Source organism: Populus euphratica, unplaced genomic scaffold (genome assembly GCF_000495115.2).
Source record: "Populus euphratica unplaced genomic scaffold, PopEup_1.0 scaffold49.1, whole genome shotgun sequence".
NCBI lineage: Eukaryota > Viridiplantae > Streptophyta > Magnoliopsida > Malpighiales > Salicaceae > Populus > Populus euphratica.
Window position 1 is genome coordinate 387,326 of NW_011499875.1, and position 17,768 is coordinate 405,093.

Below are 17,768 nucleotides of genomic sequence, written 5' to 3' on the forward strand. Positions count from 1 at the left end.
AATGAATCAGAATTGAGATGAGAAATAAAAATAAATCTTTAATTGAATGATGAAATTAAAAAGAATAATAATTATTATAAAAAAAACAAGAAAAAAAGGATCAAATTGGTGAATATAATACTATCAATTTGAATTGAATGATGAAATTAAAAATTACTAAACTCTTACAAAATAACTAATGGAAAAAACAAAAATTAAAAGAATTGTATGATTAATTTTTTTTTTAATTTATCATTAAATATCTAATTGAATGAGATTTGGACTTTATGTTTTTTTTTTTTTTTGTATAGAATGTTTTTAGTCTAATAATCGAGGTCATGGACTTGAGAAGTTAATATATTTTTTATTTTAAAAAAGATTTTATAATTTTTTATAATTTTTTTCACTGGGTTATTCTAATTTTATAATATAAACTACGAGTTTGATGATATATCTCGAGTTGACTTAAATCTGATTAATTGAGTTATAAGTTTATCATGTTAACTATGATTGGTTGGAATTAGTTTTTTTATGTTATTTTCCTACCCACCCACTCATAATGAAGCGCTGGTACATTAGTGGCAATAAATAAATAAAATTTTTTCTATATTGCTTACACGTTGAAAGGATCAAGATGCTATTTGAAGCAAAAAGGGCTATTTTTGTACTTTCATAATGTTATTTTTTCATTGTTATAATGTCAGTCAAGGGACAATTTGAGATTTGGCAAGATATAAAAAAATAATAAACAATTGAAAATACAGTGAAGCAACCAAAATGTTTTTTTTTTTAAAAAAAATTATATTTGATTGAAGGGTTAAATTGAAAAGAAAAATTAATTTAATAAAAAAACCCATAAAAATCAAAAGAATAATGAATTAGAATTGACATGAGAAATAAAAACAAATCTTTAACTTGAGTGGTGAAATTAAAAAGAATAATAATTTTTATAAAAAAATCAAGAAAAAAAGGATAAAATTGATAAATATAATACCAACAATTTGAATTGAAGGATGAAATTAAAAACCACGAACTCTTACAAAATAACTAATGAAAAAAATAGAAATTAAAAGAATTGTATGATTGAATGTTTTTTTTTTCAATTTGTCATTAAATATCTAATTGAATGAGATTTTGACTTTATATTTTTTTTATATAGAATATTTTTAGTCTAATAACCAAGGTCATGGACTCAAGAAGTTAATATATTTTTTATTAAAAAAAATTATTATTTTTTTTATTTTTTTCACTAAGTTATTCTAGTTTTATAATATAAACCATGAGTTTGATGATATATCTAGAGTTGGCTCGAATTTAATTAATTAGATTATAAATTTATCATGTTAATTATGATTGATTGGAATTAGTTTTTTTATATTATTTTCCTACACTGTTTTATTTTTTTATATTTAATGGGTTGTGACATGAGATACATAATTTATTTATTTTTTATCCTAATAATTTTTCTTTTAAATTCTAATTAATCTACTACTATTTCTTAATTTCTTTAATATAATTAAAATAAAATTAATTTATACAATCAAATCAGGTATGTATCAAGTCACTTCCTTTTTTTTTAAAAAAAGAACAAGTTTGAGCCACCTAAATATCATTTGTTGCTCAGAAAAATAATCTGACCCCGTGTCCAAGCGCAAACAACGAGCTAGTTAGTTTCTAAAGTAAAAAAACAAAAAAAAGATGAAGCTCAGAGCACACATTGAATAAAGGGTCGGGCTTTCACGACGACACACGAAAACATCTGGGCTTACCCCATTTGGGATTCTGCCCAAACCACATGCAGGAGTAAGGACCTTTCACCTGTCCCCCATGCCCTGTTGTCCCTGTAACAAAACCAAATTTATTTGTTAACTGGATCTTTCTGACAAAAGAAGCAACCAATGGAAACTGAAGCGGATGTATTAGAAGAGCTATTCAACATAGAGACAGAGATTGAAGATGTGCAAGACCAGATAAAGTTATTGCTAGAAAGACAAGAGAAGTTGCACGAGAGACAATCTGAATTGAAGTTTTTGTTGGAAGCATATAGAGCATCTGGAACTGGGAATTCTGCAAATGAAAATGCTTCTCGATCTTCTTCTTTGGAAGACTGGTCAGGTTCATTTGAGTGGGATTCTCAAGCTGATGATGTCAGGCTTAATATTTTTGGCATACCCTCTTATCGACAAAATCAAAAGGAGGTTAGCTACCTATTCAAGTTTTATCTTCTCCGAGTATCTTGTTTTAGTTTCCTTTTCTTGCGAAAGAGTTTGTACTGTTTGTAAATTACCCCTTTTAATGCTCTTGTTGTGTGCTATTAGTCATTTCTCAATATCATAGCACAAACTGGCTATTGCTCCTTTTCATGTTTTCTTTCTTTGGGAAAGGTGGACACGCTTTTGTTTTTATAGATGCACGGTAGGAAAGGTGAATTTTTTTTTTTCTGTTTTTATAAATTCACTAACGGAAATTGGATCAGGGTTAGGATTTGAGAGGAGTCTAGGCGTTTTGTGTTTAATGGATTATTAATATGTTTGTTTATCACAAGCAAAATTTGCCAATGCAAAGGAATGTCTGGTTTCAGTCTCATGATTAACTTCTTTTATGAATTTGCTAACAAAAAGCTTAAACCCAACCAGATCATAAATGCTATCATGAGCGGAAGAGATGTTCTAGTGATCATGGCTGCAGGTGGTGGTAAGAGCCTTTGCTACCAGCTGCCAGCTATTCTTCGTGATGGCGTGGCCCTCGTTATCAGTCCTTTACTCTCTTTGATCCAAGATCAGGTTCTTTCTTTCATTTGTTCTGTTCTGTTTTTTTATTTATTCAATTGAACAATGTGCTTTCTATATGCTTTTTCTGTAACTTGAATTGGCTTCTTTGGACAACAATTGATGATTCAGGTTATGGGTTTGACTGCTTTAGGCATTCCGGCTTTCATGTTGACATCGACCACTAGCAAGGAAAATGAGAAGTTCATATACAAGGCCCTTGAAAAGGGTGAGGGTGAGCTTAAGATCTTGTATGTCACACCAGAAAAGATATCAAAGAGCAAAAGATTCATGTCAAAACTTGAAAAATGCCATAATGCGGGGCATCTCTCACTAATTTCAATTGATGTGAGTTTATTATTTTTTGCCTTTTGCTTTCACTTTTACTTCCATAAGACATGACCATATCAACCATTACCCTACTGAACATCAGCTGAGGTTTGCTGAAATATTTTTCCTAAACTTAGTTTTGTTGTTACAAAAATTGGATCTAATTATTTAGTCAAAATATTTGATTTGAAAATGTGACCTGGATGTTGTGGTTCTGGGAAAGCGCGTGTACATGACAACACGTTTGGTGATTCACGTACCTTTCCTTGCAACATGATCATAGAAGTCCCACGTGCTTTGTAACCTCAGTGCTTACTTCAATGGAAGCTTTCTCAGCGCCTGGAATCAGGACCCAGGTGGTCCAAGGAATAAAGGAACTGCTTAGTTGAGAAAAAATTACCAAACTTTTGTTGAATCTGTCAGTATTTAACAAGATTTCTTATAAAAAATGAAAATAAGAAATCATTGTACCATCTAAGCAGACTACATAGTCTTTTTTTTTTTGAGAATCTACTGAAGAAGATCATCTGTTTCTCTGAGTAGAAGTTCTTACTGCAAGCAGTTTGATTTAGAACTAAATGCCAGTCATATGGAAAGAAATTGGTAAAAACTAAATTGCTCTCCTTAGACATTTGTTAGTATTCTCTGCAGTTGAATTAATTTGCCAGCTGTAGCTGACTGCTTTTTGAAAATTTATTTCTGAAAAGCTCCAGAAAGTAACCAGATTTGTATACAGATGTGTTGTACCCGCTGTTCATGGAATTAATGTCTGATTGCTTTTACATAACCGAAGATTTTCATAATACTAATAATTTGTGTGGTAAATGTCTAGGCATCCATATGGAAAATTCTGCAAGCATTTGTCTTTGATTATTTGAGATACTTTGCAGGAGGCCCATTGCTGCAGTCAGTGGGGTCATGACTTTCGGCCTGACTACAAGAGCCTCAGTATACTCAAGACTCAGTTTTCCAATGTTCCCTTGGTGGCTTTGACTGTATGTTTTCACTATCTTTACTAATAAGACAATAAATTTGGAATATGTCATATTATAGTTTACAATATAAAAGTAATCACTGTTACTTTGGTATCTGGTTTGCAGGCAACTGCCACACAGAAAGTTCAGTATGATGTAATGGAGATGCTGCGCATTCCAAAATGTGTTAAATTTGTCAGTACGGTTAATAGGCCAAACCTTTTCTACACGGTATAGTTGATGCTTAACTTCATTTATACTCTTAATGGCTTAAGAATGGGAGCCACAATAAAAACTCTGTACTTTTTTAGGTACGGAGCAAGTCATCTGTTGGTAAGGTGGTTGTTGATGAAATTGCTGATTTCATTCAAGAATCTTATTCAAACAGTGAATCTGGGATAGTGTACTGCTTCTCAAGAAAAGAATGCGAACAGGTCTGCCTTTTGTATTCAGTGCTCCTTGTTTTGGTGGTGTAAATATTGCCTGTGAGTTATTCTGTGGGTGGGTAGTGGTGTCGGAATGATCTATGCTGCTAATTTAACTGTGTTTGTCGTGTTACTATTATTATATCAATTGTTACACAACGCTGAAAGAAGTGTATTTCCAGATAACTACGTAAAAACAGAGAAGCTATTGGAGCCTTTGCTCAACTGAAACTTTTGATGTAAATCATATGATTGTTAGCAACCTATCTTCTGCATGCTTTTGTCATCACTTGACTTAAGTGCATGAGGACTTTAGCGTTGAAATTTCTTTTTTATTTTCATATTGTCTCTCTTCTATTCATAGGCTCTGATCCCTTCTATTATTCAACTGTACTTTTTTATCAGAACATGGTAAAGCCCTCTGTTTGCATTAGATTGATATTGTTAATGTAAGGTATTGTGAAAAAAAAATTATAATACTAATGGTAAATAACATGCTAGCATCCCTTCCCTAGAATTGCTATAAAAATTTATCCTTTTCTCATTCTGTTAAGAGCTGTAGGTTGCAGCAGAGTTACGCGAGAGAGGAATTTCAGCTGATTATTACCATGCAGATATGGATGTAAATGCTCGTGAGAAAGTTCATATGTGGTAAAGTCATTATTCTGATGTTATTAGTCACTGGTATTGTGTGAAATGGCACTAGCGTGTTTCCATTCACTACACAATAATTTTTGCGAAGAAGAATTTTTACTTTTCTGGGTTTCATAACTTGCTTCTACTTTCTTCTTTTTTTTGTTTCTTAAGTTTTTTCATGTGGAATAGATATTTTGTGAAGAAATAGACAATTAATACAAATTGTGAGGATGAAACATACTCCAAGGTGAAGGAAAAAAATTCTAATGCAGTAGTTTCTGGTCCTGCTAGTTTTAACCGAAGAAGTCTCTTGGAGACTCTAGATACAGAATACTATATCAGTCTAGACTTATTATAAAAATAACTGCATATCTTCTTGCTATTTTTTCCCTTGCATAGAATTTTTTTTATTAAAATTATCAGGGCATTTCTTTCCAACAAAAGTAACCAGATTACTGTAGACTTCGTGCATCTTCCCAATGTCTTACTGTCTGTTCTCTATTTTCATTCATTAAGTGTTTATGTGGTTTCATGTCACAGGTGGAGCAAAAACAAGCTGCAAGTCATTGTTGGTACAGTATGTGTCATTGCAGTTATCATTATTTTATTGGTACAATACCAGCACTTTCTTTTAAATTTTATTACTTTGCTTGTGCATCAGGTCGCATTTGGAATGGGAATCAACAAACCAGATGGTGGTTATTATTATATTAGAACAAATTTACCTGTTTTGTCTGTGTTCTGATGTCTACTTTTGCAACTCTAGGTAGAGATATACATACACATTAAATTTAATACACAATAGCTCCTTGTAGTTAGGTTTGTCATCCATCACAGCCTGAGTAAATCAATGGAAACATATTACCAGGTTTGTTCTCTTACCTGGTAAGCCAGTCTTTTTTTCCCCAGAGTGCTCTTCTATAACTTCTGTTACTGCAGGAAAGCGGTCGAGCTGGACGAGATGGGCTGCCTTCTGAATGTGTGCTCTTTTATAGGCCTGCTGATGTTCCCAGGCAGGTAATTTTTGTTTCATTCCCCTCTTACAATGCTAATTTCTATAGCATTTCAACATGCAATAAAGCAAAAGTGAAATCTGGTACTTTCTGAGCAGAGTTCGATGGTTTTCTATGAGAATTCTGGATTGCAGAATTTATATGGCATAGTAAGATACTGTCAGGTACGTCGTTGCTATTATTTTTTTGGTTGATTGAGGAAGAAATTTTATGTTGAAAGTAATGGTGTTCAAATAATAGGAGGGCATTCTCTTGGATGAAAGAGCCTAATTAAAGTGAAAAATATAAAAGTGCTCACCAACTCCCTAAATTGAGAAACACTTCTAAAAGCATCCAAAGTCGAAACCCTCAAAGCAGTAAAAGGTATCATTATCACTCTAGCTGATGGAGAAAAAATCGGTGATAAACTGATTCTTGAAAGTTTTATAGCATTCCACTCCAGCCAAACACAAGTCTTGATTGGCTACCTTCATAACACATCTTCACAGAAGTTTTTTGTTTTTCCTTCCTAAACCTGTGAATTAAATGAGCAATAAATCCTCCTCAACTGTTGAGGCAACCTATTGCTCAATAGAAACACTGAAATGAATATTCTGCATGCTCCTAGCAATAGAACAATGTGAAAAAAGTTGCATGTGCTTCCACTACTAATAGACCATGTTAACTTGCACAAGGAGATCTGGATAGATGGTAACTAGACATTATGCATGTGCCTTGACACACATAATTGAGTGTGCCTTGACACTGATTGACTGCGTACATCTAATATGCATTGACATTCCCAAGATATTTTGAATTGGTCATTATATATAGAATTTGCTATTGGAATGTGCTTCACATCTGAACTTGTATTGGCATTTTTAATTTTTTGCAGTCTAAAAGACAATGTCGTCGAAATGCCTTTTTCCGACATTTTGCTGAGCCATTACAAGACTGCAATGGTAGTAATTGTTGCTGTTTGTGACTAATATCTTCATGTTCTGCTGTTGATGTTTTTTGGTGACTTTGATTCTTCAACTTTGTGCTCTTCAGGGATGTGTGATAATTGTGCTTTTCTTAGTGAAGTTATAGAAGTTGATGTATCTCGTAAGTTTCTTTGATTATTGTTCAATTGAATTTTGTTGTTAGATAAAATTGTTCAACTGAATTTTATGTGGTAGTTATTTTCTAACATTTTCCTTGGATAGTTTCTAATACGGTTCCTGGTTCCTTCTTGTGTTGTTTCTGCCCTTTATATTACATTTTAACTTATATGACATTATATGTTGTGCCTGAGATGATTTTACTTGGCACTGAAGGACTGAACTCATACAGCTCCAATTCAATGCATTACCAGGTTATTGAAACCTAATATTTAACCTCTTGAGGCCAATGGCGATGTGCTTATCTTGAACTGTAGTTACATGCAAACATGAACATACACCTATACAAGTCAATTTCTCCATTTTTATTGTTTACCATGTTGTTGGAATCTCTTTATGGTCTTTGAATCCAATCCTAATGAGGTTAGAATGGAGAAGAAAGAAGTTAGCAGGACCTTCTAGAGTTAATTTACTATGAGTTGATGGGAAGAGTTTACTGCTAAACATTTTCAAGATGGATCAAGGTAGGTTGGTGTTATTTTGGCCTTGTATTTATATAGGGGCAAAAAATTCTTGAGGTGTTTTAGATGAAGTATTGATTGGCAGAAAGTGGAACTCTTAAGGTATTTTGGAGTTGCACTTGTTCTTAAATAAACAAAAGTGCAGCTAATGCCTCTAACACCTGAAGAGTTGCACTTTTTGGAGTTGCTCTTCTCTTAAATAAACAAAAGCTCAGCTATTGCCTGCTATATGTTTTGGCATCATGGATGGCACTGGAATCTGGAGTTAATGGAGTTGTTGAAGATCAGAAGTAACAGGCAGTTGGTGCTCCCTGTGGTTTTTTTGTTTGTAAGGATGCATATTAATAAGCTAAGGTAAGGATGCATTGTAGGAAGTTGCCAGTTAGAAAGGCCTTCGAGGTAAGGACCTTCTTTGATGCATCAGTAGTAGGTTAATGGTTATGTTCGTTCAGTGTACTCTTTAGAAGTCTGGCTTCTTACTGCCATAGCTTACTTGAGTGCTGGGTGCTCACTGTTATATTTAACGTGAGAGGATTGGATTTAGAGGGATAGGTCATCATTGGTTCGTTTACCTGTTCCAGGTTAGGGTTTCTAGAGATGCCAGGGGAAACTGTAAGAGAATGTTTGGAAAGAGCTATACACCAGAGATATTTCCAAATAGGTTTCCTCATCTTCATGGTACTAACACAGATAACATGGAAGTCAGTTATTGACCTGAAGACTTGGCTGAAGCACAATATTTCAAAACCTTTGAAACAAAGAAACAGCTAGGAGGAGAAATTTCGGTAGTTAAGATTCTGGTTTGAAATTAGTTGAGTTTCGCCCATTTTCTCCTAATAGTTAGGAGTATCATAAGATTTAGGCAGCAGTTTTTATCATCAATGATTATTCAATATGATCAGGTAATTGTGTCAGATTTCATCAGTAAAAGGGTACGAATATGGCCTATTATTGTCAGAATATGGATATCTTGTTTTGCCATTCATTTTGTTTAGCTTTCATCATTGAATATAACATATTCAATAAAGCAAATAACTTTTTTTGGTAACCAAATGTACCAAATAACTAATTTACTGACTGTGACTACTTCTGCACAGGTCATGCAAAAGTTATGGTTTCATTGCTGCAAGATACGCAAGAGAAAGATCAGAGGCTGACAATGTTGCAATTAGTGGACAAAATGAAAAATAAGAAGGAACTAGGTTTGTCCTATGGAATTTATTTTCAGTAAAAATGATTTCAACAAACTTAAAAGTATCATTATTTTCAGTAAAAATGATTTCAACAAACAAAGTATCGTTATTTTACCAGCAGAATATTTTCAGAGAGAGTTTCACTGATTTATGTTTATCTCACACTAATGATTAAGTCATTAATTTACAGCAGTGAGAATGCCCTGATCCAAAAGTTGGAATCTTATGAAAAGTAATTAATGCTGAAAGTCTTTGGAATTTCTTCCTTGTTAACATGGCATGAGACTTCATCATCAGGCTTGATGCCCTGCCATACTGAATTCTCTACACATTTCTGTATCCACAAGCGCACATATGTTTGTACTTGCTCACATTATGATGGTTTGAGTGCGATGGATATGATAAATATGCTGGAATTCAGTTAAGTCTAATCATTGAACATGCTTAAATTGAGCAAATCCTGATCCCTGGTCCAAGTTTATCTGCCTACAAGGTAATGCTAAAGTCAATTTTGTATGTACTTTATTAAGCTCTTATGACAATAGACACGTGCTGTATGCACCTTATGCGACTGCTTTTCTGGTACCTGATGGTTGGCAATGTGTGCATAGGGGCAGGTGGACAATATGTAAACTAGCATGTAGTTGTGGCAGAAATGTCCAGGCATAAAATTATCGACAACTATCAAAAACTGTCCTTGAAACAATCACTCGAGGCAAATTAACAGATCCGCCAACGAAACAAATCTTTTAGTTTTAAAATTTTGTTGTTGGAATCTGGACATGTATCAAAATGTTGAATATTTTTTGGGGCTTTTGTTTCATATAAATTCCCCTTTATTTTATAACATGCCCAAAACAGTGTGTATATGACAAAGATATGGCATCGTTGTGGAACCATCAGCTTGTTGATATCACTTGGCATCCCTTATCTACATCTTTATGTACTTTCCAAGAACCTTGATTACTGTATGTTGTTTAAAGGGGCATCAAGTGGTATTGTTTGAAATTTTAGGTTTGGTTTGCAGAAATAAAGAAAGTTCAAGAAGGAAAAGTAAAAATGATTTAAATCAAATCAGAGAAAAATGATTTAAATCAAGTCAGAGCCTGATTCTACATAAACAAGAAGAAGTCAGATTTTACAAAATCAAAGCCTGATGTATTTACCTCTTGTTACAGCTTGAAAGTGAAAAATCACTTAATGGAGAAATAAGATGTAACTGTTGTAGTGATGTATGATGCCCAGGCATTAAATGCAATTAGAATCTACCTTTCTTATTTGGTTGGATAATTATTGCAATTGTTTCTTACCTGTTATGGTCATCTGACACTGCTCTAACTTTTATGTTTATTCTTCAAGTGCATTTGAAATCTGATAAGCATAATGCGTTTGCATAAATTTATTTTGATTTCTGTATGAATTAATCCCCAGGTTCTAACATAAAGAAGGAGGAAATGGAACAGCTTGTCATACAGCTTATACTTGACTTTGTTTTTGTAAGTACCTGTATGCTTTAACTTTGAGTACGTAAAGCAAGCTGGTGCATAATAATATTGTTTGAATTGGTTGCTGAGTCACTTGTGACACTGAAAATACGTGCAATGTCTAGATTGTTAAGTGAAAAGTAAATATGCTCAAAAAAAAAAAAAATTGAGGGAAGAAAGAAACATCATTTGTTTCATATCTTAGATTGTTATTGAAGTTTATGTCGAGCACAAATATCGCTGGCATGATATTGTGTTTTCATGTCTACTCTTTTTGCAATGTTATATCAACCTTAAAAGGCTTTGCCAATTTTTGTCTCTGTCTCTGTTCATATCTTAGATTGTTATTGAAGTTTATGTCAAGCACAAATATCGCTGGCATGATATCGGCTTTGCCAATTTTTGTCTCTGTCTTTGTTTATGTAGAAAGAAGAATTTCAACATACAGCCTATGCTACAAATGCTTATGTGACAATAGGTCCATTGGCAAATCAGGTGCTGCAAGGTACGGTTCTAAATCAGTTACTTAATTATATAATCTGGCCTGCATATTTTTGGAGCTTATTTCTATTATGTCGTTTCCTGTTCAATACAAGTGTTGAGAAATTTTGGAATTCCATGTAGGCTTGTACAGTCTCCCTCAGCAGTAAGGCCGTGAGTATGTGAGTATGTAATTGACGAATTCCATGTAGGCTTGTACAGTCTCCCTTAGCAGTAAGGCCGTGAGTATGTAATTGATGTAATGTTGATACCTGTCATTTTGCATACAGGCAAGAAGATAGTTAAGCTTGAGATCTCTAGCAAACAGAAGAATAAGGGTGATAGCATGAAATCAGCAAAGCACAGCCTTGCATTTTCAGGTTTGGAGTTGAAACTTGATGAGTTGCGGGAGAAACTCTCTTCAGGTCATGGTGGAATATTTCCCCATTCTGTCTTGTCTAGCCAGCAGATGAGCATGATAAGTTCCCAGAAACCAAGTTCAGCACAAGAGGCAAGTCCCTACCATGTTGATATGTTACTATTGAGTATTTACCCTTGGCATGGAGCTGGTTGGAATATCATTCCAGTTTGTCATTCCTCGTAGTGCTTCAGCTGCAGCACTCCATTGATTACAAAACTTTAATTATATATTGGAAAAAACTGATCTTGTTTGTTTACGAGAGCTAGCACTCTCTAATTGGATGATGTTGACTTCTGGCCAGCTGTAATTCTTGATGCTCCTGCTCAATACATTCATGCACAGGCTCATGTGCAAAGAGCCACCAAAACCCCTGCATGTAAAATGCACTGTAATCACTGCCAGATGTATGATCCAACCAATCATGAACTATTCATTTTAGGCAGCCTTAAAGGAACTTCAGGCAATATCTATAACAGATCTTGTGCCTGCGATGGCTTGTCATTCTCAGAATAGTCCAAAAGAATTGCAACTTCCTAACTGATCAATGCTTGCCACAACATTTCAATTGTAGTACAGCCCAAGCTAGCCTCATCAACCTGATAAGTTTATTGTATCTGTTCTTCTTTGCAGTTGGAGAAGATAATTGGAAAGCTAAAGACAGAAAAGTATGGGAGTAAAATTCTAGATGAGATCAAGAAGTACACTGGCTCTGAGCCGCCTGATAATGGCATGTTGAATGAGGAAGAAGGAAGCGGGAATAGAGCTAGCAAGAGGTTAAAGACAAGAAAGGGTATTGTTGTTATCGAGAGCAGTGATGAGGAATTATAAAGGTTCGTCTGATGCTTCTTGAAGTACTCCTTACTTTCACCATGAGCCCTTCAGAAAGACCACCCTAACCATGATGCAGACTTGGTTGTGTTCATGGTTTGTTTCAATATTTTGTTTGGTCGATGAAGTAGCCTAGGGATTTTTATCTACCCTTATGATGATGCTTGGTGGTCAGGGAGAAAGAGATGGGGTTGCAGAAAATTTCTTATTCATACACAATTTTGAATCTGACCAAATCTTTGGGAGAACTAGATATTTTGGTTACACTTCTCTGTAGCAGTCCCAACACTCTGATTTAGTTAGTGGTAAGGAACGGCTAATTACAAGTGTGTGATCACCATTGGGATGGTGATTGTATTTAGATACTGATGAAGAAGTAAAAGTATCCAGTAAAAGCTAGGGCAGGTGTTGGATCTATTGTAATTTTTTTTCTTGAAGATCTGGAGTTCCAAGATATCCATTGCATTTTTGTTAATTTATTTCGTGACAAGTCATCATTCGTCCCATTGTTTTGGATACACAGATGGAACATGTAGGCTTCCTTTATTTGTCTGTAGAAAAATTGATCCATTTCTTTACTCATCACACATGCAAAACTGGGTATCTAATTTTGAAATTTTAATGGTTTGTTCCTGTCTTTCTACTTTTGTTTTGTGTTTAAAGGATATCTTCCTGTTTTCTTTATTTATATCATCTTTTTACATAATATAATTGTTAGCTACCTGCTCATATCATGTAATATTTTGTTGATATATATTTTGGTTCCTAAAGTTTTGCAAATTTTTTATCTTGATTCTTATATTTTATTTTATTTTGCAAATAAGCTCTTAAGTGAAGTTTTTTATTCTCCTATTTTACAATAAATGTAATTTATTTCTTAAACTTGTTTTCAATTAAGTCCCTACAAGTAAAATATTAATCTTGGTTAAAATTGTGACAATAGATGTGATATTCTTGGAAACCAAAGTTTTTACTTTTTCAATGGGTATGTCTATTTAAATTCATTTAGTTTTTACTGTGTCCATCAATCCGTCTAAATTATAGAAAATAATTATTGAAAAATAATATATTTATGATGAAATGAGAAGAAATCAAAGTAAAAATGCTTTCATTAATTTAAAAAAATGATGAAATGAGAAAAAATCAAAGTAAAAATGCTTTCATTAATTTAAAAAAATTAGAATTTCGGGATTAAATTTGAAGATTAAACAAATTTTTAATTTTTAATTTTTTAATATTAAGTACTAATTTGTATAACTAAGAAAAAAGCTCATGTTCATTTTTTTTTCCAGTTACTCAACTTTCTTATAATTTTTTTTATCCATTCACATTATTTGTATTTATCGTTTTATTTAGTAGTTCATTTTGGTTGTTTGGATGCTAGGTTCTTGCAATATCAAGGAAATATTTTGATACTGAGTTAATGTTTAGTTTATTAAAAAAAAATAGTTAAATTACAATAATTAAGTGTTAATAATCTAAAATTGAACATATGATTTTATTTGGTGGTTAAACACCATCATTCTTTTTTTTTTTTGTTATTTACGTGGGTGTCTAGGTTAGTTTGCGCGCACCACCACTAATCCCACGGCTTACTGAACATCCTGCAAGCTCAGTAGGCAAGTAAGATACTGTGGGGATGGTAGACAGGTGCACAAAGAGGATCGAACTCGGGACAGTCGTAAGGTAAACCTTGCAATTGACCACTGAGCTAAACCCTCAAGTGCTGAACACCACCATTCTTGATGGCATTGGAAATGGTGCATAAGACCTTTTTGATGAGGCGATGCATGTTAACTGAGGAGTAGTGGTGGGCTTTAATAATTTTTTTTTAATGTTTTTTTTTTTATCTTTTTAGATTTCACATTGATCTATTCAAAATTAAAAGGTGTCTTATTAAGGTTACAAGTTTAAAAAGTTAACTCGGGTTGTCATCAATCTTTTTACTATAATTTTTTAACATTAATTTTTTTTAATTGAGTTTGTTGGAAATTGATCTTTGCTTTCATTTTTTCCCCCCAAAGTTCTTATGATTTTTAATTTATCTTTCAAATTAAGTTTTGTTAAAATAATAGTGAGTGATAATATTACTAATAATAATACTAATAATGATAATAATACTAATAATAATAAAAACAACAACAATAACAATAATAATTGTGACAATGTTAATAATGATGATGAAATCAATAATAAATTAATAATACTATTAATAGTGATAATAATTGTAGTAATAATAACATTTTTTTCAAAAATTATAATTCCGTTAAATTTCATAACCCAATTTACAAGTTTGACATGCTAGTCTGAGTAACCTGATTTATAGATTTGATGGGTTTATTCATTAAATAGATATAATTTTTTCTAATTCATTGATTTTTATTTTTTTTTAATATTAGATTGGTTGAAAAATAAATTACATAATTTATTTTTTATTATTTTAAATAAAATTATTAATATTTAAAAAAATATTTATTTTTAAATTTCACATGCCATTTATCGTGGAGATTATGTTCTGAAAGTAAAAAAAAAAGAATGTTTGACAGGCAGCATTTATCGTGAAGACGAGCCCAAAGGTGAAACAATCCGGCCCAAGATGAATTTTTGTTTTGAGAAATTTTTCAATAATTTCTCTTATTTATCGATTGAATCTTCCAGGAACAGGAAGATACTAGCCAGGGTAAAGGCATTCGATCTCCCTGTCTGCGTCGTCGTCCTCTTCCTCCTAAACAAATAGTTTGTAATAATAATAATTGAAGAAGCATGAAGAAGCTATCCTTCTCAATCCCATCAAAATCCAAATCAAAACCTAAACCAGTCTCAGATCAGCCAGACAATGACACCTCCAAACAATATCTCACCGAATTCGATCCCTCAAAAAACCTACTCCCTCAAAACGCTCACACCCCAATTATCCTACCTATTCAAAACGATTACCAACCCCACAAGAAAATGAAAAACATCCACCTCCCTCTCCACCATGATGATTCCTCCGCCGACCTCCGTTTCGAAGTCGAAACCCTCTCCTCCGATCCCGCCACCGCCGCCTCCGATTCCATTTCCTTCGGTCTCAATCTCCGCCACTCCACCACCACGCCAACCCAAGATGCCAGAACCGAGGACGTGCTGTTGGAGAAATTGAGGTATGATCTGAAGAGGTTGCCCGAAGATAGAGGGTTTGAGGAGTTTGAAGAAATGCCGGTTGAGGATTTTGCGAAAGCGTTGCTTAAGGGTTATGGTTGGCATGAAGGGAGAGGTGTTGGTAAGAATTCTAAGGAAGATGTTCAAGTCAAGCAGTACACGAAAAGAACTGATAAAGAAGGTTTGGGCTTTCTTGCTGCCTCACATGATTCTAAAAATAGTAAGAGCAGTAGCAGTAATAGTAATGTTAATGGTAGTGGTAGTGTTAATGTTAAAGAGAAACAAAGAGAAAGTAGTAAAGATGGGCTTTTTTTGGGTAAAGAAGTTAGAGTTATTAGTGGTAAAAAGGAAAATTTGGGGTTAAAAGGTACGGTTGTGGAGAGATTGGGTTCGGATTCAATTGCTTTGAGGGTAGAAAAGAGTGGGGAGAGAGTGAAAGTCCGGGTTTCTGATGTTGCAGAATTGGGGTCGAGAGAAGAGGAGAGGTGCTTGAAGGAGTTAAAGAGTATAGAAGAGAAGAAACCAAGTGATGGGGATAGGGAACAACGGCACGTTAATAAGCGGAATGTAGAGAGTAGAGAAAGCTTGAAGATGGGGAATGGTAATGTTGGTAAAGAGAGAGGAGTTCAGTGGCTTAGGAGGCATATTCGGGTTAGGATAATTAGTAAGGACTTGAAAGGGGGGAAATTGTATTTGAAGAAAGGGGAGGTGGTAGATGTGGTTGGGCCTTACAAGTGTGATATAAGTATGGATGCGAGTAGAGAGTTGGTGCAAAGTGTGGATCAGGATGCTCTAGAGACTGCATTGCCACGACGTGGGGGTCCGGTTCTTGTTCTTTATGGAAGGCATAAAGGAGCTTATGGGAATTTGGTTCAAAGGGACATGGACAGAGAGGTTGGTGTTGTGCAGGATTCTGGTAGCCATGAGTTGCTTAATGTCAAACTCGAGCAAATTGCTGAGTATGTTGGAGATCCCAGCTACATTGGTTATTGATTCTCTTGGTGAGCATTGCAGACCCATTTACATGAATAGTTTGTCTTGATTGCTTATGATGATAAATGTGTATCTATTCGGATGCTTTAAGGAATTTTATGGGTCTAATGTTATTTGAATTGATATTGTTGCTTCAGTTGATACTTTAGGTAATAAATCATTTTTCAGTCGTGTTTCTCTATTTTCACATGCACAGTTCATGTTGAAGTCTGATGAATTTGGACATGAAATAAAAATTTCATCATATGTGAATAAAATTGCTTTTTAGACAAACTCTTTCTAGTCTAAAATGCTTTCGAATCTCAAGTTTGAAGATCATAAATTGCTTTTTAGCAAACTCTTGTTTGGATTATTTTCAGTTTCTTGGTAATATATATTTGCCAAATATTGAATCCTTGTAGTGTTCACTGGGGCTATCTTTAGTTTTTTCATTGGCCAGCCAAATGCATTTTCTTGCTTAAGTTTCAAAGTTTGTGCAAAACTGATGAAATCGGGCTTTAGAGTTATTCTCGGCTTCTAATCATATAGGTTAGGCCACTGCAAATTATTGTTAGGGTAGGAGAATTTCAGACAAGATAAGATGTTAGGGGATTTGCAAATTATCCGGAGTAAAAAATAAGATTATTGGGGTTACACCTTACCAAAATGTAGAGGGGTTAATTGTGTCTGATATCCTTTACTATGGGGTTTAATTAGTTGGGTCTCTCTACTACTAATCTGATTATTTGGATCCTTCTATTATTCTGTCCATAATCGTTAGTGACCATTATCTTATGAAACCGGTAAAGGATGTGTATTGTCATGATGGTAGCGTGGCATATGTCCATATTGGACATGAATAACATGCTATCTTTTTTTTTTTAAAAAAAAATTCTGTTATAAGAAAGAGAACAAAAAATTGTTTATGTCTTTGTTCCTCCTCCTATTCGCTGCTTCTTCCATTTGAGCTTCCTCTACCTTTCCTTGTATTGTCACACTCTCTCTCTTCTTCTTCTTCTCATTGTCTTTCCTTGTATTGCTGCCTGCACCTAATGAGGTTCATGACATGGTTCTTGTTTTTGGTAGAGGTCATGGTACCTTTTGTATTCCCGCTTAAGGATCTTGTACTCTTCCTTGTTGACCCTCACCTTCTATGACACAAAATGGAAAAAACATAAGAAAAACAACAAGCACAAAACAACGCAAAATTCTACCTAATAGAGTTACCATACCATAAACCCTAATTCTAAATTTTATTACTCAATATTTTTTCTAACCAAAACTCAATATTACAACTTTTCTAGTCTTTTTTATAAACTAGAAAAAATATCATAAACAAAGCTAGAAAAATAATAAAAAAGTTCTAAACCAAATATAAAAAAGAATCCTAAATCAATCAGGCCTTGTTTGTTTGTAGGAAAGTTGTTTCCTTATGGAAAGTGAATTATGGAAAAGTGAACTATTTTTTGATGTTTAGTAGTGTAATGAAAAATAAGTTGGAAAACACTTTCCAGTGTTTGG

The 17,768-nt window shown here is 33.7% G+C and overlaps 2 protein-coding genes across 2 annotated transcripts in view; both read left to right on the top strand.

The window, feature by feature from the left end:
• Positions 1-1,631: 1,631 nt before the first annotated feature.
• RECQL2 (RECQ helicase L2) lies at positions 1,632-12,686 on the top strand. Its single transcript, XM_011029711.1, has 19 exons — positions 1,632-2,177; positions 2,616-2,762; positions 2,880-3,095; positions 3,968-4,072; positions 4,178-4,282; positions 4,363-4,485; positions 5,039-5,127; positions 5,653-5,689; positions 5,774-5,807; positions 5,928-5,980; positions 6,052-6,129; positions 6,224-6,289; positions 7,000-7,066; positions 7,158-7,211; positions 8,826-8,930; positions 10,353-10,417; positions 10,832-10,910; positions 11,176-11,396; positions 11,937-12,686. Exons 1-19 carry the CDS (start codon positions 1,878-1,880, stop codon positions 12,132-12,134), a joined length of 2,142 nt encoding a protein of 713 aa, XP_011028013.1. The 5' UTR covers positions 1,632-1,877; the 3' UTR covers positions 12,135-12,686.
• A 2,088-nt stretch (positions 12,687-14,774) lies between these two features.
• Positions 14,775-17,768, top strand: part of LOC105128168 (protein MOS2-like) — a 5,932-nt gene continuing 2,938 nt past the window's right edge. Inside the window, exon 1 of the mRNA XM_011029712.1 lies at positions 14,775-16,276. Coding sequence (XP_011028014.1) covers positions 14,898-16,268 — 1,371 coding nt within the window. The 5' untranslated portion in view covers positions 14,775-14,897 and the 3' untranslated portion in view covers positions 16,269-16,276. The remainder of the gene's footprint in view (positions 16,277-17,768) is intronic.

Bases quoted from the DNA above. Each gene is read 5' to 3' on its own strand.
- RECQL2 (XM_011029711.1), top strand. From the start codon at position 1,878: ATGGAAACTGAAGCGGATGTATTAGAAGAGCTATTCAACATAGAGACA. The intron at 2,763-2,879 runs GTTCTTTCTTTC...TTGATGATTCAG, and splicing joins TCTCTTTGATCCAAGATCAG to GTTATGGGTTTGACTGCTTT. The intron at 10,911-11,175 runs GTACGGTTCTAA...TTTTGCATACAG, and splicing joins GGCAAATCAGGTGCTGCAAG to GCAAGAAGATAGTTAAGCTT.